The 26536-nt window shown below is 52.4% G+C and overlaps 9 protein-coding genes across 9 annotated transcripts; 3 read left to right on the forward strand and 6 right to left on the reverse strand.

Moving 5' to 3' along the window:
* Positions 1-636: 636 nt before the first annotated feature.
* PV08_00564 (uncharacterized protein) lies at positions 637-2604 on the forward strand (the record flags this gene model as incomplete). The annotated part of the gene is made up of 3 exons (XM_016374929.1): positions 637-1604; positions 1654-2071; positions 2122-2604. 3 exons carry the CDS (start codon positions 637-639, stop codon positions 2602-2604), a joined length of 1869 nt encoding a protein of 622 aa, XP_016240205.1.
* A 2018-nt stretch (positions 2605-4622) lies between these two features.
* Positions 4623-5470, reverse strand: PV08_00565 (uncharacterized protein; the record flags this gene model as incomplete). The annotated part of the gene is made up of 3 exons (XM_016374930.1): positions 4623-5053; positions 5165-5351; positions 5441-5470. 3 exons carry the CDS (start codon positions 5468-5470, stop codon positions 4623-4625), a joined length of 648 nt encoding a protein of 215 aa, XP_016240206.1.
* Positions 5471-6615: 1145 nt separating this feature from the next.
* On the reverse strand, positions 6616-7746 carry PV08_00566 (uncharacterized protein; the record flags this gene model as incomplete). Its single annotated transcript, XM_016374931.1, has 2 exons — positions 6616-6887; positions 6936-7746. 2 exons carry the CDS (start codon positions 7744-7746, stop codon positions 6616-6618), a joined length of 1083 nt encoding a protein of 360 aa, XP_016240207.1.
* Positions 7747-8714: 968 nt separating this feature from the next.
* PV08_00567 (uncharacterized protein) lies at positions 8715-10007 on the forward strand (the record flags this gene model as incomplete). The annotated part of the gene is made up of 1 exon (XM_016374932.1): positions 8715-10007. The coding sequence occupies one exon, from the start codon at positions 8715-8717 to the stop codon at positions 10005-10007; it is 1293 nt and encodes a 430-aa protein (XP_016240208.1).
* A 676-nt stretch (positions 10008-10683) lies between these two features.
* On the forward strand, positions 10684-13321 carry PV08_00568 (uncharacterized protein; the record flags this gene model as incomplete). Its single annotated transcript, XM_016374933.1, has 2 exons — positions 10684-10725; positions 10784-13321. 2 exons carry the CDS (start codon positions 10684-10686, stop codon positions 13319-13321), a joined length of 2580 nt encoding a protein of 859 aa, XP_016240209.1.
* A 1331-nt stretch (positions 13322-14652) lies between these two features.
* PV08_00569 (uncharacterized protein) lies at positions 14653-15585 on the reverse strand (the record flags this gene model as incomplete). The annotated part of the gene is made up of 1 exon (XM_016374934.1): positions 14653-15585. The coding sequence occupies one exon, from the start codon at positions 15583-15585 to the stop codon at positions 14653-14655; it is 933 nt and encodes a 310-aa protein (XP_016240210.1).
* A 2185-nt stretch (positions 15586-17770) lies between these two features.
* PV08_00570 (uncharacterized protein) lies at positions 17771-18722 on the reverse strand (the record flags this gene model as incomplete). Its single annotated transcript, XM_016374935.1, has 3 exons — positions 17771-18254; positions 18305-18461; positions 18485-18722. 3 exons carry the CDS (start codon positions 18720-18722, stop codon positions 17771-17773), a joined length of 879 nt encoding a protein of 292 aa, XP_016240211.1.
* A 1866-nt stretch (positions 18723-20588) lies between these two features.
* PV08_00571 (uncharacterized protein) lies at positions 20589-22473 on the reverse strand (the record flags this gene model as incomplete). Its single annotated transcript, XM_016374936.1, has 2 exons — positions 20589-22032; positions 22166-22473. 2 exons carry the CDS (start codon positions 22471-22473, stop codon positions 20589-20591), a joined length of 1752 nt encoding a protein of 583 aa, XP_016240212.1.
* Positions 22474-23663: 1190 nt separating this feature from the next.
* On the reverse strand, positions 23664-23957 carry PV08_00572 (uncharacterized protein; the record flags this gene model as incomplete). The annotated part of the gene is made up of 1 exon (XM_016374937.1): positions 23664-23957. One exon carries the CDS (start codon positions 23955-23957, stop codon positions 23664-23666), a length of 294 nt encoding a protein of 97 aa, XP_016240213.1.
* Between the last annotated feature and the right edge of the window lie 2579 nt (positions 23958-26536).

Genomic DNA, 26536 nt, shown 5'->3' on the forward strand with positions numbered 1-26536 from the left:
AAAGACTCGGAAAAATTAGCAATAAGGTATTACTATAAATAATTAACATAACTAAGTAAAAAAACAATAGTAGACTATATTCTTCTAGCATACTCCGTAGCATTAAAGAAATCAAGTAGATTAACGTGGGACGAGTCCAACCGGCGCTAAGCTCTTCGAGACACTAGTTAATTTGGCATTGGTGCCGGTACCTGCAGCCTGCAGCGATGGCGCCCGCCATTCAGCTGGATGTGGCACATCATCTACCGGGGCCCCAGGTGATAATTGAGGTGAGCTTCACCTTGGTCTTTGGCCGTCCGCCCTTGAGCGCCGCGATCAGAGGCCTCCGAAGTTACGGAACCCCAACCAGCTCACCCAGTGTCTGGCCCTGGCACTCGTGTGATCCCTACTGGCGACAGTATTGATTGTATTGATTGTATCATGCTGGTGGATTCGCCGATCGCGCCTATTCCTCCTGTTCCATCTTCTCCCCGTTTGTGTCCACCACCGCCGGCATTTGACACGGTCGAATGCGCCTAACAACGCAAACCTATTCGTCCCGACTGTCTTGCTGGGTGTCGATCAAAGCCACTGATATCAGAAGCACCTGCGCCGTACGGACCATACAGTGACAGGGCGTCTCGACTTGTGACGACCATGGCCACGGCCGACCCGGGGGTTTCTGGTCCTTCTCTGCACAATCACGATGCCAGTCAACATCCTCCTCTGCAGGCCCAGCCCCCGGCCTCAGTGAGCAGTGATCCTCCCGTCAACTACTCCACCGATGCCCTCCTGCGACAGCAAGAAGACGAAGACGCAATACCGTCAGCTGCGAATTCGAGAGTGAACGGTGTGGGGGAGAGTGAGAAAGAGTTGCCAAAACTACAAGCGATAGGAGAGATAGAGAATGGTGATTCATATGATCCAGTGATTGAGGACGATCCAGCCTCGTTCGACCTGGTGTCTGCGCCGGCTGCAGAACCAGGCGACACGTTCTCCCTAGAAGACCAAACCCAAGCCCTGTTTTCCAAGAGCCATCTACAAGTCATTTTCGCAGACCCAACATTACTCCTCAAGTTTACCTCGTTCCTGGGTGCCCACAGGCCGCAATCGGTGCCCATCCTCGTCCACTACCTCGATTCCCTCAAATCCCTCCGAGCCATTCACTATGCCAATGCGATCTGCGAAGGGCTGGATCCCGTTGAAGGACATGACTTCACCCAGAAGCCGGTCAAACCTACAATAAATCTGGCGTTGGAAGACAGGGCACGTCGGGCTTTTGATGTGCTGGTGACGGAGGAACTACCGGCCTTCATCACGCACCAGTACATTCAGATCGTTAGTGCCAGTATTACAGCGAGGATCACGGGGGCTTTGTCGCCGCATCTAAGGGACGCTTCGGATGGGCTTGCGGAAGTCTTCTGTTTGACAGATCCCTCGCGGTCAGATAATCCCATCGTCTTCGCCTCGGATGAATTCAACCGGACGACGCAATACGGCATAGGATACGTCCTGGGTCGAAATTGCAGATTCCTCCAGGGGCCTATGACCAATCCGCACAGTGTTCGCAGACTACGTGAAGCAGTCAAAGCGGGCAGGCAGCATCAGGAAGTCTTGTTGAATTAGTAAGTTGAATTGCAGTGTGAGAAAATGCGCCCTGACTGACAATCCCAGTCGTCGCGATGGTTCACCATTCGTGAACTTGCTCATGGTTGCACCGCTAGCCGACAGTCGTGGGGTGATCCGCTATCACATTGGAGCACAGGTGGACGTCAGCGGACTGGTCAAGACTTGCTCGGGCATGGACTCATTACAGAAACTAATGGACTTGCGAGCTCGAAACGAAGACCCCCCGGCGCCAGAGCAGCCAAACCCTGAAAAGAACGACGAGCTTCGAGAATTGAGCGAGATGTTAAACCAGGGCGAGTTGAACATCATCAGGCGCCATGGCGGGAAGATGCATCGTGAAGTCGCCGAAGAGGACATTGAAAGTGTCAGCTCGCACCAGCCTCGGCTTGTACCACAGGACCCCAACACAACGACACCTCTAGCTGGGAGTGTGAATGGCCGGCTCAGTGGTGTGTACCAAAATGTGAGTCAAGCCCCAATGTTCCCGAAGGAGCCAGACTGATCCTCCCATAGTATCTGCTCGTCAGACCGTACCCTTCGCTTCGAATCGTTTTTGCTAGCCCTGCCCAACGTTTACCGGGTGTCTTGCAATCTCCCTTTCTTAACAAGATCGGAGGTTCGAATCGCGTTCGTGAAGAGCTTACACTCGCGTTTGCGGAAGGTCGAGGAGTGACCGCGAAAGTGCGGTGGATCAGTCGTGGTGACGAACACGGTAAAAACAAATGGATTCATTGCACGCCCCTTGTTGGTCATCAGAATCAGATTGGGGTGTGGATGGTGGTGATCGTCGACGACGACCAGAGCAACGCTGAGAAGTGGCCAGCAGGCGCTGGGCGTCGACCACCAACTGTAGCAACCCCTGAGAAAGACTTAAAGTTGCCTGCGAACGGACAGAGAATATTCAGTTCGTCGGAAAATGGGCAAACCCTCCATTATGAGGCCAATGGCGGCGGAAGTGTTGGAAGTGGTAGTTTCACGAGCCTGAGGATTGGATAAGGCGCGCCTGGAGGAGAGCTGGGCATGCATGGTCAGCGCTGTATCTGAGACCGTTGATAATAATACTTGGAAGAAAGAGTCAAACACTAGTTCTTGTCTGCCCGATATTCAAGGAAAGATACCTACACTTGCCCCCGGTATCTAGTATGGCGGAATGAGGTCTCATACCACACAATTAATGTGGGTGCGTTTTGACAGGGTCTAATAAGTCGATGTACCTGACAATCTGTCAACGCTACCCGTACGTACTTCCACCTGACCCCGCTTGTCAGATGAGGCTGTCCAGTGTTCGGACTATTATATTGCGGGCCCCCCGTCGATCTGCAACGTTGGTGGTGGCCAGGGGTTTCTCGCCGTCGCTCCAAAATCCAGCGGGAGAAGGCTCATCCGGCGTGTACTCTGGTGCGGTACGCCAGCAACAATGGGCGGCGACGATTCCCGCTTACAAGAAATCTACGGTGGATGGCCGGTGGCGCAGAACTACGGTTCCGTGTACACAGCTGTAGACGTCCACCTCCAGCCGCGGGAGGCCGCCGATCCATGTTGTCGTGACTTTGCGTCTATCTCAATATTTCAGCTTTCCCTACCGACGTCCCATTGTAGCTTGAGTCATCCTCGCCGCCACCGGCCGCGGCCAACATTCCACCCGAGGCTTGACGGAGTCCGGCAGAATGTTGCATGACATGATCATTTCTTCGGCCGGCCGTGGTATCTTTACCGTTTGCCGGTGGTCGTCGCCCGTAACGGCCTCGGTTCGACCAATAGCAGGACAACCGGAAAGTGGGTCTTGGGTCGTAGATGATGTCGCTCCCTTTACGTGCATCTCGGGCGAGCAAACGTCCTGACTGGCCTCAAGAACGTCTTGATGGGTTCACTCAAGCCCAAAAAAAGGTATGGCTTGAGATCGGAGACGGATGTCACGAGGCTGGTCGACGGCGCAGACGGTGTGTCCCACTGTCGTGGAAATACATCTCGAACGGGAGATTTCAAATGCCCTGCGCTCACGAATACATACTTCATTTCTCGACAGCAAAAATCGCGACCGCTTCAATTCTATTCCTTGACGTCCCCTGAACAACCCGAGTGTCTGAGAATGAGTCGAAGGGTGGAAAGCGCTCACGTCCACCGGCGAAGCCGATACGCGGACGGCAACGGATCCCAAGTCATCATCTCGATACAATTTCAAACAACAGCTTCAAACATTCTTGGTCGGCGACCGGCGATTTGATTAACTTGATGACACCGGTGGTGACTCTCAATGGTTAGCATGACAACCAGGGTGGACAAGCACAGTGCCAGGCCCCACGGACTCTGAGATGATTTACCCCGAGCAATCACCCTTCCACCTCAATTTCTTATTCCCTGGCGATTCAGAGTTGTTTCAACACCAGAACACTACAGGTGTTTGCTGACGAGTTTTCCACCGGTATGTTGGATGATTTTTGAACACGTCGACAGCACTACTGAGTACTTTGGACCGCCTAAGGGATAATTTCATCGAAGGTGAAAAGCACCAAGTATAATTCGACCACAGGCTCTGCTCTACGCCAGCAGGCTAGACGGTTCTTTCCGTCATCAGGGAGCTTATCAGTCGACCTGCGGATAAATGGCCTTCGACAACTCCGGTCCCTACGTACCTTTTCTCGACATCACCCTTTACCGCACTTTCGTGAGGATTTTGTCAAAGAGCCAGAGATCCATAATCGACTGTATGCCACCACTCTCCGAGTATTGCCTTGTCCAATCACGAAACAAAGTACATTTAAAGTCACCCAAGAATACTGCGATATTTTACCTGTGTTGCTGCGGCCGCTCCGGCAGCCGAGAGCATGGTCCAGAAGCAAATCACCCGGATTTGCAATGGCCGCACGTTATACCAACGATGAAGTCTCCAGACAACTTTCACAGCTCTGAGGCCGTGCGCCACTGAACCAGAGTCGCTCACTTCCCCCTGCCGTGGAAGCGAACGATGACGCTCCAATTCAATTTTCGTCCGTAACATTAGGCAGTTTGATTTGTTACGGAGCGTTGAGAGCGGCGTCGATCATTACCACGGTGTGGACAACTGATCTCCACCTGGGATGGCTCGTGACCGTTTCGTACCAACGAGTAATGCTGGGGTGTGTCGAGCGCCATTCCCTGTCGAGAACGTACGCAAAGCCGCGCGACACCAACGAAGCAGCAAAAAGGTCCGCCAACGTAGTTGACTCTCCTGCGAGAAAGGGGTGGTGTGAAAGATGCTCCTCCATAATTTGCAGAGCTTCAAGAGCTTCAGCTTTGGACGCATTCATTCGACATTCATCGTAAGGGTCTTGTCCGATCAAGGGGCGAAACCAGCCGCCGAGTTTAGGGAGGACTTCTGTGTTTGCGAAAGACATCCACTTAACAACGGTGGCAAAGTCTTTTTGGCCATTTCCGAAAAGCGTTGTATCTCGAGACTGCGAAGCAACTAAATCATCATGATTCATCAGCAAGGCCCCCTTTAAACGTCGCAGTACAAGTCCTGGGCATCATCGACTCTCCTGTAACGGGAAAAGATGTCGAATCAGCGTCCACCTACAATAAATTGCTATCGCCATTACCTCTGTGAGAACAAAACCATCACGCCCGACGAAAGTAGGAACCCGTCCAAGAGGGTTGAGTTTGAGGTACGCGGCATCGACTTTCGGAGGCCGAACTTCAACGAATTCGATGTCGAGATTGGCGTTTTTAGCAAGAACGAGGAGCACCGTAGAACGCGAGTTCCCCTAGTTAGCGAGCGTAAATCTATGAGCCTGTGCTGCTACGGCCGGAAAGCGATACAGTGTTTCTTCACGACGTCGGACAACTAACTCACCTCGAAACCGTACAGTGTCCCGAAAGACATGGCGAATTTCAAGTGCCGGCAAGACCGTCACAGCGCACGCAACTAAGTGGGCCTTTGTAGAATTTCGTATACTTTTGCACGGATCGAAAAGAAATCTGATGGCTGTAGTTGGCGCGACGCAGCTCGATGGCCGCATGGAATACTCAGAGTATTATAGTGCAAGTAGGGCGGATTTGCTCCCGGTGTACACCGTACTGCATGCATGCCGAATTCGTCAAGGAGCTAGCCTCAAATAGTTGGTATGGGGTCGGTCTATCTCGGCGACTCGCCGGTCGTGCTGCTATCCCCGGGTCGCCATATTGGCGCGATTGAGTGCACATGAAACCTGTCCGTGGTTGTCAGGACAGGAGCGGTGGCGGTGGGGACTAGAAGTGAACCAGACGCAAAAAGAGGTGATTCACATGCCCCGAGGTCGACTGACCAGCACCGGAAGCCCGGGAGAATGTGCTTGTCCTGTGTAAGACTGGTTTTTGAGAGGGGGTTAGGACTTTGTCATGATTGCGGCCGTGTCTGCCACCGTTTCTGCTCGATACGATTGGTACTGAACGGCGTTCAAGGCGAGAAAGGATTGACGCACCAGAAAGAGGTATCTACCCCAATGATACTTTCCGCTTCTTCAATTCACTCAGCCTTGGGGAGACCAATACTGAACAAAATGCTGATGAGGAGCTCGTCTCTCCCTTTCCCGGCGTGGACAGTCATACACCTATGCTTCGTCTAGTGAAAGGAGTTGATTGCATGGCGCCCTAATACCTGTTACAGGGGACGAGTGCGAATGGGATTTCATTGGTGCGACCTGAGCGCTTGACACACACCCAGCATATGCTGGATCCCATATACACATACACCGTCTGTTTTTTTTTTAAACATAGGACGACCCTGCTCCTTGTCCCTAACAGGCAATGCCGAATCTTCAGACGCCTGGGGTTGCCGTTGTTGGTCTCGGCGCTCAAGGTTTAATCGCTGTCAAGAACGACCTCGAACAATGTTTCAAGGTCACAGGACTGTGAGCAGAACGACTACCTCGGGGGTATATGGCAGTATTCTGCTAAGAACCACGTCTGTGCTCTTTCATCTACCATAGAATTAGGACAGATGACCGTGGAGAACGCCGCGAGAGATTTATGACTTGAGTTCTTGACGTCTCAGAGCTTGGATAGTTCGGATTTCCCCAGACAAGGCGCTAACCATCGCCAGTGGCCCTCTCGCTTCCATCCCTTCTCCCTCCAACCATTCGCTTTCCGGGGGAAGAAGTCGAGAACATCTTGCAGGCTGGCATCATGTGCCAGGACCGTCAAAATGTCTCTCTCGCCGTCAAAATCAGCCAGCTTGTTTGCACTTTGCTGTGACTCCCCGAGATCATGCTCTGGACCGGCAACTCGACTGAATGGCGCTGTTCGCGACAGGGCCTGGCCACCTGGCTGGGAATATAGGTGATGCAGTTAGGCAAGGAATTCGGTAGGACATGTGGTCGACGTGAATGGTCGACCATTTGGGGTGGGAATTGCGGCCGGCAGGGGATGCTTCGAAGAAGGCCTGAAGACGGCATGAGTGTGAGCAATATCGCCACCCATGAATATAAACGTCGACTTGCCGTCCTCGGACGTCGTGCGAGCAAGTGCTGAAAGGTGTCCGATGGTATGACCGGGGGTTGAGAGGACATAGAAGCTGCCGTCCGAGAAATAGTCATGTGCCATAAAGCCACCAAACGATAGCGCCTTCGGGTTACTGGGTGTGAAGTCCAGCTCGATTGTCCGACGGCTCTCATAAAGGTCAGAGGTGGTCTCATATTGTTTGCGGTTCGCGGGCCAGCCGGGCAGGAAAGCCTTCACATAACCGGGTCCGACGAGAACATCCGTTGAGGACGGAAATTTAGTTAAGTCTCCAGTGTGGTCGAAGTGGTGATGGCTCAAAATAATGGCTTCGATGTCAGCGAGATCCACGGAGTTGTCAAGCAGCAGTTCGGCGATATCCTTCCCGACGCGGGCCTCCAGCCCCATTCTCTGCACACCTTTCACAAAAGCCGGTGGAAAAGCCGACTGCCAGTCCCGACGAAGGCTGAGGTCGAACAACAGGTTGGCTTCAGGCTGTTTGTGGCGGATGAGAAAACTATACGATGGTACTTCGTCTCCTTTCTCGAAGCCTGGGAGAACAGGGTCCATCATCGAGGAGCCTGCAAAACCCCACATTCGAACCCCATTGTCGATGATATACACGTCAACCGTCGAGGAGGACGGCGGGATCTGGAGGCCCAGCGAGGCCGGTGCCGTGGCCATTTCACATTTCTGTGCTTGATTCGACTTTCTGTCGTACTTGTGCTAGGAAGCTCAGCACTGCCGAGCCCGACCCTTGGAGGATGGCAACGTGGGAAGATATCCTCACTGGAGTGGGAGAGTCGCCGCAAAGAGTGGAATCTTTTAGTTTCGTGCGGGGGATAAGGAAGCGGCTAGACTAGATATATATCTACTTGTAAAGGTACAGTACTAAGCAGGGTCTTGAAGGTGTACAGTAGGGCTCGTATTCGGTCCCCTCGCACCCTGATTCACGATTACGAGCCTGAACGTACCGAGACAGATGCGCCTTGACTAATTTGGTATAGTGTCTTTACGTGTCTTGGCATGCAAAATAAACATCCACGTCAGGCTGTAGATCCGGCTGACGACGCGACCCTAACAGAAGCTGAACTCGTCATCCTTTTGGGCCTCAGCCCCAGGCTGGCTTGTGGGCTTGTTTCATCGACCAGGAGCTGTGGGGCGTCTCCCTTTGAGACCTGATTACGAAGATCAGGGATGCAGTTTGTGCTGAAGGATTTTTGAGTCCAGGAATACGAATGGATTCGAGTCTCTGGAGGACGCACTTCTGTCAGGCGAGTCGGCTTAAGAAGCAACCGCTGTTCTTGATCTTCTTTCCTGCCTCGTGCAACCTCCGCAATTCTACGCGGAGTCTGAGGGCTGATTGAGACATTTTTATCCTCGAATCTGCTCCCTTCGCACGGACATCTGTCCTGATCTATCGTCCCTCCACGAATACCGAGTACCACTAACAGCAAGTCAAGACTTCAACATCGAGGGACCTCTAAAGCACTTGAATACTCGCGCCTATTGATTCAACGTTTGAGAAAGCTGTTGTTCCCCACGCCGCCAGGGCCCGACGCATTCCCACAGCCGAACCAGAGAGAAGTTTTGCGTGTCGAGACATCGAATGATTTTGCTACGGATTTCTATACCTTGTAGATACCTCGACCATGATCCAGGGGAAGCGCGTTGGGGTGTTTATTGCGCTGGCAACTATCCTTAGCTTGTTGATTTATTATCGGGCGACCAGTTCTGCCATTACCATCCGATCACTACGCAGCACGGTTCCGCAAGTGGTTGGTTTGGGAGATTTCTTCGATGCGGACGGTGAATCGGTCCAGGAACCAGTCCAGCTAGGGTCTCGACCGGAGGACTATCAACCTTTTCATCCTCCAGAAGATGGCTCCCCCTCCAAATCCAACGAACCCGCCACTTTTGGAAATCCGTCGCCAGGCGCGAAGACTTTCACACGCAATCTCGTCATGGCCAGAACGAAGGCGGAAAACGTGAGCTGGCTCGACACGGTCGATCTGGGTCCGAACATCAACAGGATGATTTATGTTGCGGACGACCCCAAGGCTCCCTTGCACCCACCAAAGAATAAGGGTCATGAAGTGATGAACTATTTGACCTACATCATCGACTTCTACGACAATCTTCCAGACGTCAGCATCTTCATGCACTCTCACCAGTTTGCGTGGCACAATGACGACCTATTAAACTTCGACGCGGGCGAGATGATCAAGCGTCTCAGCAGCGAAAGAGTTCAACGTCAAGGATATATGAACATGCGGTGCCACTGGGTGCCCGGCTGTCCCGAATGGATCCACCCAGGCCAGATTGAGCCTGACCGGGAGAAGCTGGAGCAGTCACTGATGGCCGATGCGTGGGCTGAATTGTTCCCCGGCAAGGAAATCCCCGGTGTGCTTGCCCAGCCTTGTTGTTCACAATTTGCGCTTAGTCGAGATAAAATCCAGGAGCTCCCTAAGGAAACATATTCACACTTTCGAGATTGGCTGTTACGGTCGGAACACCGCGATACGATGAGCGGGAGAATCTTCGAGTACCTCTGGCAGGTCATTTTTACAGATCAGAACACCTTTTGTCCAAACCAGCGGACGTGCTACTGTGACGGCTTCGGTGTTTGCTTTGAGACTGACGAGACGTACGACAAATGGTTCGAAATCCGATATTATAAGCAACAAGCCGAGACGGAGCTGAGGGAGTGGCAAGAAGCAGCCGACAAGATCGAAGAATATAGGCACAATGGGAAACTGCAGGAGATCGAGGCGGGCGAGCTAAAAGTGCCCGAGTATGGCAAGAATGAAAAGCTTGCTGCTAAAATACGAGAGTACGAGGCTGATCTCGAACAACGGCGCTTAGGGGCTCTCCAGAGGGGCGTCGACGCCAGAATCAGAGCCGAGAGTGACGGAAGACCATGGAGCGAGGGTGACGGGTATTAAACCTCGTTTCGTTGTTCGATAGTGAGTTCGCAGCATTTTGAAATGGCGTTAGGGTAAAGGTCCGCACATGGACGCGGGACATGCTTGGACTGGTATACGGAGTAGTACGGCGTAGGGGTGTTTCGCATGGGCCTGACTGGTACATATACCCATCGCTGAGCGCAACGGGCTGGTTGGGGTTGGATATACGGTACGGATACAGAGGCGCAGCTCTCGATGTCGGTTAGATTGTGCAAAGACCACTGTGTGTACATCAGACGGAGGGATTCATCCGCATAATGATGCATGTACACTTTATACCTTCGTAGCTTTGGTTCGGAGTAGAGAGTAAAGTCTATCTGGTCGCCGCCTCCAATGTTCGCGTGACGCCACTGGAGTTGGAGTTGCACCAGGCCGTTTCCAAATCGGCCTGCGGAGGAACATAACAGAAAAGAACGATGTGAACACCTTTGGGCTTCCCAAGTACCACACCTTTACCCATCACTTTCCATCTGCAAGACTGCAAATCTGACTCGCGTCTTGATTGTCACTCCCTGGACTTCTTCTGCTCTAGCTCCCTCTTCTCGCGGTTTCGACGGGGAGAGAGTTGCCCGCTGAATGATGGCCTCTGTCAGTCGAGCGCCATAATCATCTCGCGACAGGGTTTCCGTTTGTATTTGTACCCCAAACCACCATCATGCCGGTACGCATGAGGATGAGATGGACCGCGTACGCTGGAGTGAGATTGCATCCTCTCCTGATTCTACCGATCGCTATCTAACCAAGTGTCGTGACAGGCATCAGCTGCGCTGGCCGCCGGTGTTATTCTCAAGGCACTCGCACAGCGACCCAACTTCTATTCCGCCGCCGTCTATCTCTCCCAGTCTTCCGCTAATCTGATGATCCTGACGAACCTCCTCTTCGTGGTTGCTTGTACCTCCTTGCTTGGACTCCAGAAGCTTCTCTACGGGAATCTACGACCTATTGAGGTGGAACAATTATACGAGAGAGCATGGTTCGCAGTGACGGAAACATGCTTGGCCATGACCGTCTTCAGAGGCGAGATCGGCCTGTCCTTTCTGGCCATGTTCTTTGCACTTCTTACTGGGAAGATTTGGGGCTGGATAGGTGAAGGGCGTGTGGAAGTGCTGGAGCAACAACCGCCCCGAAACCCACGACTTTTCCACACCCGACTTGCTCTGAGTTTGGGGCTGGGCGTCGCTTTCGATCTGACCATGCTGGAATATATCGTAAAACAGGTCATGAGGATGGCGCGCCCGGATATGATGGTCATGTTCGGCTTCGAGTTCGCCGTCTTGTCGATCACGAGTATAAGCACCGCAGTCCGCTACGCCATCAACCTCCTCGAGATCGGCATTGTGAGAGAACAAAAGCGACAGCGCATCGAACAGATCAAGAAGGACAGACTCCAGTCCGCGGTGTCGGAGTTTCAAGCGTCCCAAACACCACAGCCCGCATCGACAGACCCTGATGCGACGTCGCCTACCCCTACCCAGCGTACACTTGAGCAAGTGACGCAGGAAGCACTCAGCCAGCCTGTCGATGAGAATGAAATTGAGGTGGAAGGGTGGGAAGACAAAGGTCGATACATGTTCTATCTCAACCTCGCCACCGACTTTTTCAAGCTTGTCATCTACCTGGCGTTCTTCTTTATTCTTCTTGTATTCTATGGCCTGCCGATACACATTCTCAGAGATGTTTTCTTGACGATGCGATCATTTTTGAAAAGAATCTCGGACTTTATGAAATACCGGACAGCCACGAGGGATATGAATGCTCGGTACCCAGATGCCACCGCGGACGAAATTGGTCGAGAAGATGTCTGCATAATATGCAGAGAAGAAATGCATCCGTACCAACCCCAGGCTGCGCAGGAGGGTCAACGGCCAAACCCCGTGGCTGAAAGGATGCGACCCAAAAAGTTGCCCTGTGGCCATATTTTGCACTTTTCTTGCTTGAGAAGTTGGCTTGAGAGGCAGCAGATATGTCCCACATGCAGATCCAACGTGGTGGCACCGAACCAAGGCGGCGGTACAGGTACGGGACAAGGCGGAGCTGCACAACCTAATGGTGGTCAAGCTCAGCCTCATGACCGAGCAGGCCCGCGTGTCTACCAGTTTGGTCCGCTGAGAATCGGAGTCGGTGTTATGCGAGGCATCCCTGCCATGCAAGACATTCAGCAGCACCTTGCAGATGCAGCAGCCGTCCCTCAACCTCCAGAAAACGGCGATAGGAACGCCAATGCAGACCCAAATGCTCAACGTCAACCTGGGATTGGACTCAGGTGGGGAAGCGGCCGTCGAAGGCGTCAAGGAGGCACTTCCAGAACCACTGACGCTCGCATTGATGAATTGGCACAGCAGATACAGCGCGAAGCAATACAAGTGGCTCGAAACACTGCAGAACTGAACGTTCTTCAGTCGATGCAGGCGGAGTTGGCAAGGCTACGGGCTTTAAGGGGGCCAGTGGCAACTGATCGCAACAATGTCACCCAGGCTGCGAACACCAGCAACCGTGCAAGTTCCGGGGTTCCTGACTTGCACCGTGCAGTTAGGCTTGACCCCGGTAGCGAAGACGAGATCCTTACTGCCGGAAGCGACCGATTACCTCCTGGTCTTGTCCTGCCAGAAGGTTGGTCTATGATGCCATTACGTCCAATACTGGATATAGCCGTTGATGGACAAGGGCCCCTTCCGGGTGTATTTGGGGCGCAACCAAACCCTTTCAGTGCTGCAAACTCGCCTCAGGCACCAATGCTTGGGGGCCCAAACCCTTCATCGAATCAAAATATATCAAATCAAACCACTCCAGCATCTGACCAAGCAGGTATCCCGCAGACGAATAGAACTCAAGCACCGGCGACAGATCGACCTATGCTCGGCGATCAAGTCAGTGGCCGTGCAGAGGAACCTGCTCAGGAAAATCCGGTATCATCCCCTACACAGGCGGGCGACATTCCCTTCGACAACGCTTCAGGCTTGAATCTGCCAACATGGGGAAGCTTTGCACCTTCTCAACAGCAAACACAAGTGAATGGACAAAACCGGAACACGAATGGATCAAGAGCTGAAACAAGTGGTAGTGCGGAGTCAACCTCGACCAACGGTAATCCGCACAGTTCGGTGTTCCCGGCGCAACCGTTACCTTCCTGGGGGTTTGACACCGGAGTCAATGAACACGAAGGACAAGTCAATGGCGTACGAGCCGAGAATGAAGACATCGCTGAAGCATCGGCGTCATCATCCTCATCGGCTCCAGCAAGTCAGAGAAGAAAACATGCGACGGTTGAGGATTCAGTTCAGGATTCGGAATGACGATTGAGGACCACCCATGGAAAAGCCGGGTTTTGATGTATTACATTCTAGGTAGACGAGCATTCTCCGAGCGTTCCCGAAAAAGGTGTTTCTTTCTGGTCTCGGTGGTGCTGATCTTGGTACCTGACTTTGGACCACTATGAAAACGAAGAATTTTCCATCTTTCGCCCTTTCTGTGCTTTCGATTTAGTAGAGCATGCTTTTCCCTTGATCGAGTTGGGGTAGAGGGTTGGTATTGCGAGTAGGGTCGCTCGCCAATGGGAAGTGGAAGGACACAACAGGAGGCATGTATGGCACGTTATTGGTGATGCTGAGGAGCCTCATATACTCCGTAGCCAGGTAGGTATGGAATCCTGTACAGTAGTAGTATTCGTACGGAGTAAACTAATGAATCAGCGGTCTTCTTGTGTTCTGGCCTGCATGATGCGTGCGTTGTGGTGAAGAAGGGTGTGTCGCTTGTGAGGAAAAGTTTTGGCCCTTGGACGAAACCCTCGGCCCAGCCCGAATCGTTCCGCTTTACAGTGTAAACTCGTAGATTGAAGTGGCCGTAGAGCATACGCGCGTACCCAATGGCACAATCACTCGCTTATCGTGCCGGGGGGGGGGGGGGTCCGTGGGCATCTACATTTGTGCATCGGCCGTCCGCGATATGTATGTACAGCCTCAGTGCGAAACCGGACGAGTCTGGAAGTCCATGGTCATGCATGGTAGACGGTGCCCAGGAAGGCCCCGCTCTGTCTCGAGCCACAGATCCACTCTTTGTCCTTTTGCAGGGCTAGCGCCCGGGCCTGATGAAAGGTGTTACAAAAAAGCGTAGCTCCAGACGACCGGACTGAACCTACAAGTCACAACCACATGGCTGACGTCTCTCTCACGATCATACTCCACCTGTCGACTTATTCAGATTCTGAGCTGTTGGGCTCGTAACGCGGGCCTGAACGGGTCCTTCTTTATGTGAAACCATCCTCGGCACAACCCTGAGAGAGTCCACAAGTGCCTCCCCGGGGCAGCCATCAGTGCATCACATGGAATTTTGAAGAATGAACGCGTTGGCAGCAGGGCTCATGGCTCCGAAGTCTAATGGATCCGTTCTCAGGGGAATATTTCAGTGCTTTCTGGAGATCCTGAACGTGTGCCTCTCCTCTCGCCATCTGAATTTATCAGCTACGGAACCAAAAGGTGCGATGTGCTGGTTGTCGTTGCCGCACCCCTCAGTGTGCACTATGATTGGTTCTCTGCTACATCACCTGTACCACTCTTGTTGCATTCTGCTCGTCCTGATGTGCATGTGGCATTTCTTATGGTACCAGCTGGATCTTGACGCAGCCACCTCATGGTGGGGTACGACCATCCGACGAGAAAGTATTTTGGGGCGTTCCACATCGACGGCAGAAGGGTGTTTGCACAAACTTGCCACACATGCCGCAGTACCTCCCTAGCTCTTGATCTTGTTGGGTGTGTCGGTTTTCCACTTCTTCCCCTGATAGTACTGGCCTCGGGTGGCCCATCGAACTCTGAGCAACGATGTAAACCGGCTGTATACATCGTTTCCGGGATGAGGAAATAGCGAGAAGCACCAACCACATGAATGTGAAAATGCTTCCAAGCCCAACGCAGACGAATCCGCCGACCTGTCGACTATATTCTCCTCCGTTCGAATAGTAATCCAAATTGTCGACTTCGCCGGAGACTGTACTATAGAAGTAGCCTAGAAGGCCGGCCCCGACCCCGTAAAGAATGAGGGACAGAATTCCAAACCCTAGAGCCCAGTATTTGATTCGGCTTGAGGCATGAAGGCCCGAAGTCCCTTGTGTTGCTGGGTTGCGGTTGGGTGGATTCGCATATACGATTGCCAACACAATGAAGATGACGACCAGGAGGACCCCAAGGCCCAAGAACGCGCAGCCAGCAATGAACACGCCATCATGGTAGGTGTTTTGCAAGATACCCATCAGAGCGCCGCCGATGACGAACGCGGCCAATGCTGCGATTCCCGAACCGAGGGGACGCCATTTGCTGGATGACTTTGACGGGTTGATCGATCCAGCTGGGTTCTTGCGCAAGCCCTTGAGATATGAAGCAAACAGAATGACCCAGGCGATGGTGCAGACTCCGCCAAGGCAGAGGAATACGATTCCAGGGACACAGACTTCGAACGTACAGTAGTAATCATTGTTCCCGTGTCCACAGAATACGCCGTAGAGGCTACCACCGAGTACGTAAAAGACCACTGCGGAGATGCCAATGAACAGAGGCCATGACATACCGAGGGATCGGGCGTTGCTTGTCGGGTCTTGCTGGGAGGAGGTTGTAGTTGGGAGCGGTACCTGCGACGTTGCCATCTTCGAGGTCACACAAAAGTTCAGGTTCGGCTGACGAGTTAATTTGATAGAGGGAATAATACAGGACTAGTGACTACCGACGACTGTTTTAACTGAAGAACAACAGTCGCGAAGACAGATCTGGAGAGACAGTGGCATATCTACTCGGTGACAGACCAGCACAGCTTCTGCGGACGAAAACCAAAGGTCCACAATCTTGCGTGCATGGTGATGCTGGTCCAGATACGAAGGGGCAGGCAGCCAGCCTACAATGGTGCCAGCCACGGGCACCCAAGAAGAGCTTCTTGGAGCTTGCGTCAACACTTGATGTGTTTGGAACGTATGAGTATGACCCAGAGCCAGGTCTGTTATGCGGCTACTATCAGCAGGCACACACTAGTTTCACTTACAGAATTGTGAATGGCCATGGAAAGTGTTCAACGTTGATATCTACAACATAACCGCTTCACAGCCCCGACCCCCGAAGTGAGGGAGGACCGGGGTAGGTGGTGCTTCTTCTGCCCGCTGAATTGAATCGCAGGTCGTTCCTTGCATGCGAAACCAAGCCCACAGCCTCCAAGCACACAGCCTCTAAGCCAACGGCAGAAGTCGACAGCAGCATGGCAAGCCGAGTATCCATGAAAATTGAGTCGTTCTTTAACACGGGATAAAGACCGCCAACGGAGCCACCGGTGGAACTACCAGCGAGTGCGCGTGGGCCGCTACCTATCCCATGCGGCTGATCTTTTGGACTCTACAACGCTCAGCGATTGAATGCCCCCTTACTCCTGCATTGCTACTTGGCATCAATCTGCAGCGCTGCCAGGGATTGTTCCAATGTTCTGTGCGCAGTATTCGTCGGCGGCTAGATTCGAATTACAGGTGGTGCGTGCTGGTGCGACCAAAACACCTCCTGAGGCGCGATCGTTTACTTTCCACATATTTCAGATTTCCTCTACAATACGCCTGAGTACCAAGCTCGTGTCTCACAGATGGCTAATTTCCGAAGATCTTCGAAAGAGTCAGCATGGATAACCTTACCATGAAAAGGCTCGGCACTCCAGCAAGTGAAAACGTGAATCTGCAAAGTCGCTATTGGCTGCATCATGTCCCAAGACACAACGAAATAAAGCACGCTTAAATTGTCGATTGAGCTCGCAGCCTGCCCTTCTCCCACAACTTGACACGTTTGTTGCCTTAGAGGAGGGCCTATGGATCTGTGCTGCCATTCTATTGTGCCGCAGCGAATTCCTCATGGAGAGCACACCGCGAACTAGCTGCAGTTACGGAGGCGTTGTAGACGCCTTGTCCAACAGCACGATTATGGCTAAAGCGGCTCGATGCTGGGCCAGAACCCTCCAATCTGGCTCGTATCGATCATGTTTGGCCGATAGCCTTCAGCCCGCCTCCTTAGAGATACAGTACAACCAGGATGTCGAGCGCCGCGTGCTCAGCCGCGGGAAGTGGAGTCGCGGCGGGCCGTCTAGACCTAGAGAGTCCCTTGGCACTGTCTTGGCGTACAGTGGCCCTACCGGAGGCCACTCTGTGTTAGGACTGCAGGGGGCGCCGTGAGGCCGTGCAAATCTTCTAGGACACTGCTGGCTAGGGTTACCGTACAAAGCCGCGATGAACATCGAACTAAGATTTTGCAAGCTTTCGGAATGCACAGAAAGCTTCCGTTGCGTAGTAGTCGCGGACCGCCCGCCGGCTTAGCGAACGCTTAGACTAGCCTTCCTGCCTCTTTTGGTGTATTCGAGCATTCGAGCATTCTCCACTCGAATCATTCCAGGCTGGGTTACTGTTAACTGAAATGTCGGAGGACGGAGGGATAAGGTACACGTGGCCGAAGACATGCTGATGTTGGTGGTCTCAGCCCAGGGGCCGGCAGCGAATGACACAACTACTCAAGGATGGAGAGGGAACTCGCATTCTCGCCGTCATCAAGAGACTCGTATCATGGTGATGACCATTAACATTGATGCAGAAACTATAGCTCGTGGCTTTACGCAGCTGCTCTCATTTTGGCATGTTCCACGTCAGCATATCGTCAGATGTTATTGTGCCATCTCAGCATCCTCTGCGTCAAGTTACTATCCCTCTACTCCGCAGCATCTCTTCTGCTTTCCCTCTAGAACATCAGACTCGCAGATACTGAAGTCAGAATAGCGAATGCCAGACAGAATATACCTGTACAAGGAGCCTCGGTCGCCCTTGCCTCGTTCGTTGGGCCATTGAATCCGGAAGTTGGACTGAATGCAGTGGCACTGGAGGCGGCAACGGAGTTGGTGGTGGGGGGGACTTCACTTGTCAACGTGGTCGAACACACTTCGGTAGTGCTCGCCGTAGCGACCCCTGCGGAGTTACTTGTAGAGCTTGTCAAGTTACCACAGGCTCCATAGATCAGGGCGCCGGGTGTCGGAGTTGGAGGCATATAACTCCCAGCGTCTGAAGGAGTGGGAAGGTCTTGTGAGGTAATTGCAAACAAGGCGGTTGCACTGTCCCAGTTGGCAGCTTGAACTGAGCATGTTGTCGTCATGGTCACCGTTGTCATCGCCCTAGTCGTATACGTCGAAGTCTCATAGTAAATTGTGTAGAAGTAATACCAATATGTCCTGTTATTATGTTAAAACGAGCATCGTTTGCAGTAGATCATCGGACACACCAGTAAAAGGTGGTATAGTACCACTCATAAGACGTCACTGTTGCTGAGGTCGGTAATGGAGAAGTCGTCGACGTTGTTGTGGGACTGACAGAAGGAGACGTGTAGCTGGGAGTTGGCGGTGGTGGAGTGGGAGACGCATTGTATGTGACCGTCTGCCCTGCCGACAAATAAACTGTGCACGTAAGGTCTGTACAGCAGCCGATTCGGCCGCTGGAGCGGTCTTGCACGCAGATAAATGGTTGAGGGCAATAACCACCGTCTCGGCAGCATTCTGCGTCCAGAGGATAGCATCCAGTGTCTTCGCAGCATCCTTCGCCAGTGTTGCAATAGTTGCTCGGTCCGCAGCAGGTCGACCCTCCTTCCGGAATACAACCGCCAGGGCAGCAGCCAACAGTCGTAGAGGCGCAACATAAATCATAGCCTTTCCATCATGTCAGTCAGTCAAGCGTGGTACAACGGGCCAATGACTCACGAGAACAATACTTGTTGGGGAGGGAACAGCCAGACTGTCTCGAAAAGAGGTCCCGCGGGCCCAATTGCTCCTCGAGCGGTGTGCTAAAGTTATTGTTTAGAGGCCTCTTCAAAGGAGGGGGGATATCTGCTCCCGCAGCGGAAACAGCTTGAAGGAGGACGCAAATGACAAAGGCTATGCTTCTTCGGCTCGCCATGGTTATCTCTTCCAGAACAAAGGTTGAAGATACAGAGAACATAACCAGGACTTCACATCGGGGAGCTCTGGAGAGTATTTAGGGATGCTTTACATGGCTGACAGGGATATTGTCTGTTCGTTATGCAACACCAAGGGGCAAGCCACACCGCAGGGGGGTTCGTCCTGAAATCAGCGGGATGCCATCACCAACCTGCTCCTGGTATCTCCGGAATTGGAGGAGATCGTTGCAGCCCACCACTTGAAGGGACACATTGAGAAGCTCACGTACGAAGTTACTTGAGCAGCCCACCTGTCCGGTTTGTGCCTGCAACATGTTTTCAGCCACCGGCAGACACAGCAAGGTAGAGCAATGCCCCGGTTCGCTCCTTTGCCGCCGACGGGACTCTGATACCCACCACCATTGCGATTTGTGACGGTTGGTGGTGTATTGTCCTCGCAAGTTGTTCTTCCTCACATCTTCCTCTACCCAGCTCCCCGCAGTTAAATAGGTGTAGTGTAACACGTCCCCATTACGCGAGAGAGGCAAAAGCCTTGGTGCAGTTCGAACAAGTAGAGTGGTCAAAGTTCCAGTATCCTATGTAGACGTCACCGCGACTTACGAGGCACAGGCGACGACGGCATCCCTGATGGGCCATTGTTTGTGCCGCGGCCGCTCAGAGCTGCCTTAATAAGGATGTTGCTATCAATCTTGCCAAGCTCCGTTGGCGATTATTTATGGGGCTCCGAAATCTGCCTTGAATACTTGGCGCAGTCTACCGCATGAAGATACAGAAGTGGAGAAGAAAGACTGCAGATGGAGGCTTCGCAGAGCTGAGCATCTTGAGATTTTTGAGACATTGATAAGTGACTGGGGGACTAAGGATCCGGAAGAGCCCCCACCACTACCCTTGCGGTTTTCTGGCCCAGCACGCTTGCGCCCAAGTACTCATGAGTTTATTGGATGGTCTTCCTCATTTGGGCGTGAAGGAAGCTTCAGCTGAACCGCCGGACATGTTGACTGAGCGTGTGGTGTTCGGCCTTCATCGAGTACAGATCTGGCCTGGAGCCGCCAGCCTGACAGAGTGGCCATTAATCCCTACTAGTTTTACGTGAAAGCGAAGCGGGCGGGTCGCTGTCGTTCTAGCATCCTTTCAACGGGCTACAGTTTATCCCGCTACACGACGAGTTCGATTGAGAACGTCTCTATGCTCCGCAAGATGCGTTTGCTCGCATACTTGCAGACAGTTTACTTCATTGAGTTTGACAGATGTGGAGAGGTAGATCGTCACATCGCCAGGTACACAAAAAGGGTACCACTGGTCTTGAGGGTTTAGCACAAACAGCATTAGTGCGTTCAGCTTCTATGACTCAGTCGCTGTCACCGCTGCCAAGATGGGAGTATTTCCTGTTGGAAAATGAAGCCATTGCTTGATTTGGAAGTATTCGGGAAGCTCGTCAAAATATGTCCTTACAATAAGTGGCATCTTTCCTGATTTATGACACCAACGAACTACGATCACTCACGCACCTCGTCCCCTCAACAACTGGCTATGGTGTCTCAACCATCCATCACACCCAACTCCTGCACACTCGATCTCGCACCGTCGAAACCCCATGCTACTTCACAGCTCTCCTCTAAGGTCGTGGAAGTGTTGGCATGTGCACTAGTCGAATCTGCCTCCCGAACAAAGCACGTTTCTGACAGATACCCTCCAACAACGGACCCAAAACGTCATCATACAAAAACCGTCCAAACTCATCGTGTGCCACTCTGTCTCTCTTCTCCCGCAGCAGTATCGGATGATTCATGGTTTCGGTGAACTTGACGAAGCGTACGGAAAACCAGCGCGTGTGCGAGAAGTCGTCGTCGTTCAGGATCTTCGATCTGAAGACGGTTTCTTCGGCGCAGGCGCCGATGAAGAGCACCCAGAGGACGAAATCCTCGTGTATCATGTTGCCGAACTCTTTCTCCATTTGTCTGAAGAGGTCCTCGAGGTGTGTCTGGAGGTGGTGGAAGGGCACGAATACACCCGCCGTGAACCACGTTGGGTCGAGGATCAGGTGCCGCGCGTAGCTGATTGCGAGGCAGAACGTTGATTGCAGTGATATTGTCAGTGCCGAAGTGGGAGTGGAGGGGTTCCGTGCTGATGTGTAAAGGGCGAGGGTTTGGACACCCAAAGAAAGGAGGCTATGGTGCAGGGGTTTGTAGAAGTCTACTTGGGTTGATTGGTGCGAACTGGAGACCATGGCAGAGAAGTTGTTGAGGGAGTTGTAGTATCGCACGGAATATATTGCCTGTTTGTTTCTTTGCACATGTGTAATGAGGGCTTGGTAGAACCTGGGGTCCTCGCAATCGTCATGAGATGCCGAAAGGGGGTCTATGTGTGACAGAGAGGAATCGAAGGAGAGCTCTGCGGCCATGTGTACATCCTCTTGGGACAGGTGCTGGTTCCAGGCGCCAGCCTCTGCGATTTCGCCTACTTCCAACGTCCAGCTGGCAAGAAGAAACTGAGCGACGATGATGGATTCTTTGAGGAGCTCCTCCAGCTCGCTCCCGGCAACAAGTTCCGTGGCACTCTTCAACCCTTTGAAATGCAACTTCATGGCCGGTATATCACCCCGAAAGAACGCAGAGAGGTATGCGTCCCACAGCGACAGCAAGGTATTGCGATCAAGATTCCCCGAACCTAAGTGATGCCGCAAGAGTTGTAGAGCTAGAGTCGAATGGATATTCAGCAACGTGGACGTCTTGACCCCAAACTGGACGTGGCTCATGTACCGAGACATAAATGCCAGGAGCACGCTGAGGTGGCTATGGAATTTCAATTTGTCAGAGATGGTCATGGACATCTTTTCGTTCCACGCGTTCCCTGCTTCATGATGAATGAATATTGGCTTGTGGCCAGGCTGAGGGTAGAGATAGCCAATCCACAGATTGCGGGAGAGAAGGAACAATGCATGACATGTTGCATCGAGAGGGAAAGCCGCCGCATTGAAGGGGTCGGATGAGCCCTGACCTGGTGTTTGAGAGGGAGATGGAGGCTTGTAGAATGGTTTGATGTGTGCCCACGTCGGATCACTGCTTGCCGTGTTAGTTCAGCTTCTCGACATTGTCTCCATGTCTGCGTTGTTGACGGCTTCGGACTGACTCGATCATATGTGAGTCTTGAGATCCGGGACCAGGCCACTAGTGGTGGGCAGGGTCTTCTCACCTCGCTCTCTGGCGTTGACGACTTCTGTTTGCATCCATATGACCATGATGTTCGTCCCCAATCGTTTCAACTTCGTGTCTCTGACCAAGTAGTCTCGGCTTCGGCTGCTGCTTCTTCGCCGCATTCTTGGCCACATGAGAGTGGACCATAACAGCCTCTTTCCTCGTCCTGGTCCCAAGGGTCGTGGCGTTCTTGTTGACGAAGGTGTAGACAAGCCCCTGCTTGGGACTTGCCGGACGTCTGTTTTCATTTTTGCGTCCTGTTGGCTTCGGGTCTGTCAGTGGTCCGCCTTCCCCTGCCGCCTTCATACTCGGGCGGCACAAGTTGGCGCCTATCATACGAGTCCACATCTGTCAAGCTTTGCTGTGTGTGAACATCGAACTGGAGGCAAAAGCTTATAGTTGCACCACGTATCGGAGCCTTGCGCAGTCGACATAGACTCGACAATCAACCCAGGCTTGCAGTCTTAGTCATCAGAATTTCTAAGCAAACATGGAGTTGGCAGAGTAGCTTCCTGTTTTGGCCGTCATCACCCCACTCAATCCGTACATATGGCCCCATCCGACAAGTTTTGTTGGTCAAGTTTGGTCAGCTGGGTGCATACTACGTTTTCCTGTTTCGTCGCCTATCATCAACAAAGCACCGTTGTAAAACTGAGTGGGAAACCCAATGGATGACGTGCAGCGCGCCCCCATCTGATCGATGGTTCATTGTTACACCTGATCGCTCAGCTGAGTATCTGTCAAACTGTCATGTAGCGGTAGAACAGTGTTGTAACATCCTTCCTTAACGACGGCTCCCATTCTTTCAGGATATTCATGATGCCCACAGTAAACCAAGACAGGCCATGAACACCTTGGAAGTCTTCAGTCACCAACAGAAGTTCGCATAGTATGATCACTGTACCTGATTCATCGAGACCATGTTTGGTCAGTCGCCGCCGAAGCAGACGCAGTTCTTTCTCCGACTCGTCTGGAGGCTGCGCTGTAACAGTTAGCATTGCCAGAAGCCAGACAAGACACGCAAGCCGACAAGTAGCCTGCAGGGACCCTTGTTTAACGAAGGCACATTCGCCGTCATCTTCAGGATCGAGAAGCCGGGTCAGAGCATTGGACGAACGGAATTGCTCAATACAAGCCTGGAAACGGTTGCGCTTCCGATGAAGGAGCTCGTGTGATGACTTCAAAAACACGAAGACACCGAATTGTGCCACGGTCCTGCCGGTGTCGATTGGAAATATGCGGTGTGTATCTCGTAAGGGGTTCGGTATCTCCAAATGGAAATGCCCTGGGAGGATGATGATTGTCCTGATAGTATTTAGAAGCCAGTCAAGAACATTTAAAATCGCCGCACCAAGCAAGTAAGATCTGTACTGGAGAGCTGAGTGAAGAAACGCCACCTCTTTGTTGAATCATGCACTGCAAACCGTTCAGATGCGCCTTCAACGCCTCGGGAGGTGAAAATAGAGACTGCCACAGACTTAAAAGCGAGCCTTAATTTAAATAGTCATGGCATATACCTCGAAGGCCCAAAGCAGAATAACGGCCACAATTGTCGGCTCAGACGGTTTGCCACCCTCTTTAAGACGGTTTCCGATGATTTGAATAGCCATCAATTTGTGGGCGGTTGATTGATATTGCATTGACCTGCCAAACACCCCTTCCCAGATAGCGGAGGCGTTCGCCAATAGAGCATGGCAAGCAGCCACATCTTGGATTGCAAGCCGGACGAGATTTGTGTAAGGATTGTAAAACATTTGCTCGGGATTCATCATAAGTGTAATTCTCGCCATATCGCCAGCCACTGTAGTTCGTTAGGAACAAGTTCCCACCACAATCTTCTGAAGGTTGCATCGCCCTTGAGGTACTAACCAAAACTTAACAATTTATCGGAACAGACTCGATATCGGTCCTCGCATTCGACTTTTCTCTGTGCAAAAGAGTCATCGTCCAGGAGCTTCAGTTGGACAGGACGTTGAAAGCGAATCATCCGCTGTAAGCTGTTTTTGAAGAACGACTCTGGGAAAGATTCACGACGGTTATGCTGAGGTTGTCTCTGGAGTGTTGAGGCTGCCTCCACAGTCGTGGCTTTGCAACCATCCGGATGTGGAAATCCAGACTTGCTTTGGTGTGTTGGCACAGAACCCTTGCATGAAGAGGCCCGTTTTCTCCAGTGAGATACCCTGGCAGCATGGGATCGCTGCTCCGAAATCTCCACCGAGGATGGTCGCCCAGGTCTGGCTGGGGTTTCTGGAGGGACAAATCTCACACCCGCTCGGTATTTAAGCTGCATCTTGTCTGTTCTGGAAATCATCTTCAGAGAGATGAAAACCAGCCTTCGTCAACAAGGTCCGAGATCTTCACTTTATCTACCATTTTGGGGCCGTCTTATTTTCAAGTTCTTCGAGTACCGGAGCGTGGGTTACGTGCGGAGCGTTGATATCTCGGGACTTCCAGACCATCTTGCATCGAATCAAAGAGGCTGTGCATTTACACGCAGCGGATCAGGGAGAGAAGCGGTCAGTTACAGTGGGCGAACGGCGGAACTAAACGACTAATGTCACTTGAGAGACTCATTTCTAACATAACATTCGGCGATATGTTGGGTTTTGCTAGAAGAGAGTCAAACCGGAAGGCAGAATTGCCGCATTCCAGATGCATATGGCCTGACATCGCGCCCGCCTGCCGACTTCAAGCGCGGAGTTCCTTTTGAAAGGGCTGTCCTGTCGGGTACCCGACACGTCAATGCTCTTTGCGCTGGAAACAAGTGCGCTTTTGGGAGGCAAACTTAGATGATTGTGTTGCGACTCGGACCCATGCATCTCAGTACAGCACTCGCATCGGTCAAGGAGGAAACGGCCGCCATCGTCGATGGATTGCATCAGTCGAGGAGGAAGCGAATGCCATCGTCGATGTACTGCATCATATCTACCGGAAGATGTCTTTTGAAAGATTGATACCTGATCTCGGTGAGGGAGCCGAGAGGTCGGACGACGCTCCAGTGCCCTTCCTGGTAAGAATAGGTCTGCTGACTCATTGGCCTCCCCCAGAGAGGAAATGTCCGCTTCCGGCATAGAATGCTTATTAAAAGCTTGTTATGACCGCGGGCCAATCGTAAACATCACATCCGCAGCTTCATCATACAGATGACGGGATTTTACAGTATGAGAAACGTTGCCCGACCTTCAACGGAGATTGTGAGGGATTGTAACGCCGGCAGCCGTGCTCACAGACGGCGCGCCGTTCTTTCGGCGGCAGGCCGGTCCCGATCGAACGCTTCATTCTCGATCTTCATCTACGTTGTAAGCCCGCCCCTGCGGCCTTTCCTCACCCTACGCGGGGCCTTCAGCCTCCTTTCCCATGGGTTTGTCGTTTCATAGTTAAGCATCCTTCTACCAGCTCCATCTTCTCGATCGGTGGCACCCATTACGTCCACACGCTGGCGTAGTACCTCGGCGCTTAGAGACAGCTGGCCCCTCACGTGCGGGTTATCCAGTATACTCAGCTGCACACTCAACATGTCGACGTACTAGTCTGTTGCGCCGGTCCTCTGCACGGTGGTGCTACAGACGCCTTGTTAGTGCAGGGTTTGGAGGGAATCGTCCGAGGTCTGTGGCTACGAGGAGGTCTGAAGCGTGGTCGTCTCAAAAAAGCTTTACCCTGGTGAGCATGTCTAGAGCGTTAGATGATGTCTTTTATCGACAGCAATCACGATGTTCAGAGGCCCCCGGGCTAGCTTCCTTCGCATTACCGCTGACTTATCACCCGGTCACCTGGTTTCATTTGCCTCGCAGCTCTCTCGGGACCCAGGAGGTACTGCTTTCCATCTGCAAGGTGGCCATACCCCTCTGAGATCTCATGAGACCAGCAGGAGAAAGCAGAGTACGGCGTTGAGTAATGTCCTTATCCTCTGATTCGGTAAAGTCTCAAGAGATTTATTCGCAAATCGGGGAGCCCCCGCTCTGGAAGAGTCAGCTACACAGGTACTTGACCTCGCCACAATGGCACCGACTCTCACCGTAAGTTGCAGTATAGATCGCAAAATAATAGTGGAATCGTAGTATTGATCCGAAACACAATGCTGTGTTGACCATATCGACGGACCCGAACCTTATGTAATTTTAACAACGACTCCCTCACTCGCTACAACCCTGGCTCTGGTCAGCCTAGATTGCAAGGATAGATAAAAGCACCAACGAAGCTGTATCTTCTGATGGCCTCGCATTTTGAACCACAAACTTAACATGGAATTTCAATTAGGTGGCTCAGCATCGGAGTACGAGGGTCTGCCAAGTTTACCGGCAAACCCTCCTTTTGATGTCGCAGCTCAGAACGGTACCACTAACTCGTCTCGTGTATTGCTCGGCCGCTT

This window comes from Exophiala spinifera, assembly GCF_000836115.1.
Source record: "Exophiala spinifera strain CBS 89968 unplaced genomic scaffold supercont1.1, whole genome shotgun sequence".
In the NCBI taxonomy this organism is placed as follows: Eukaryota; Fungi; Ascomycota; class Eurotiomycetes; order Chaetothyriales; family Herpotrichiellaceae; genus Exophiala; species Exophiala spinifera.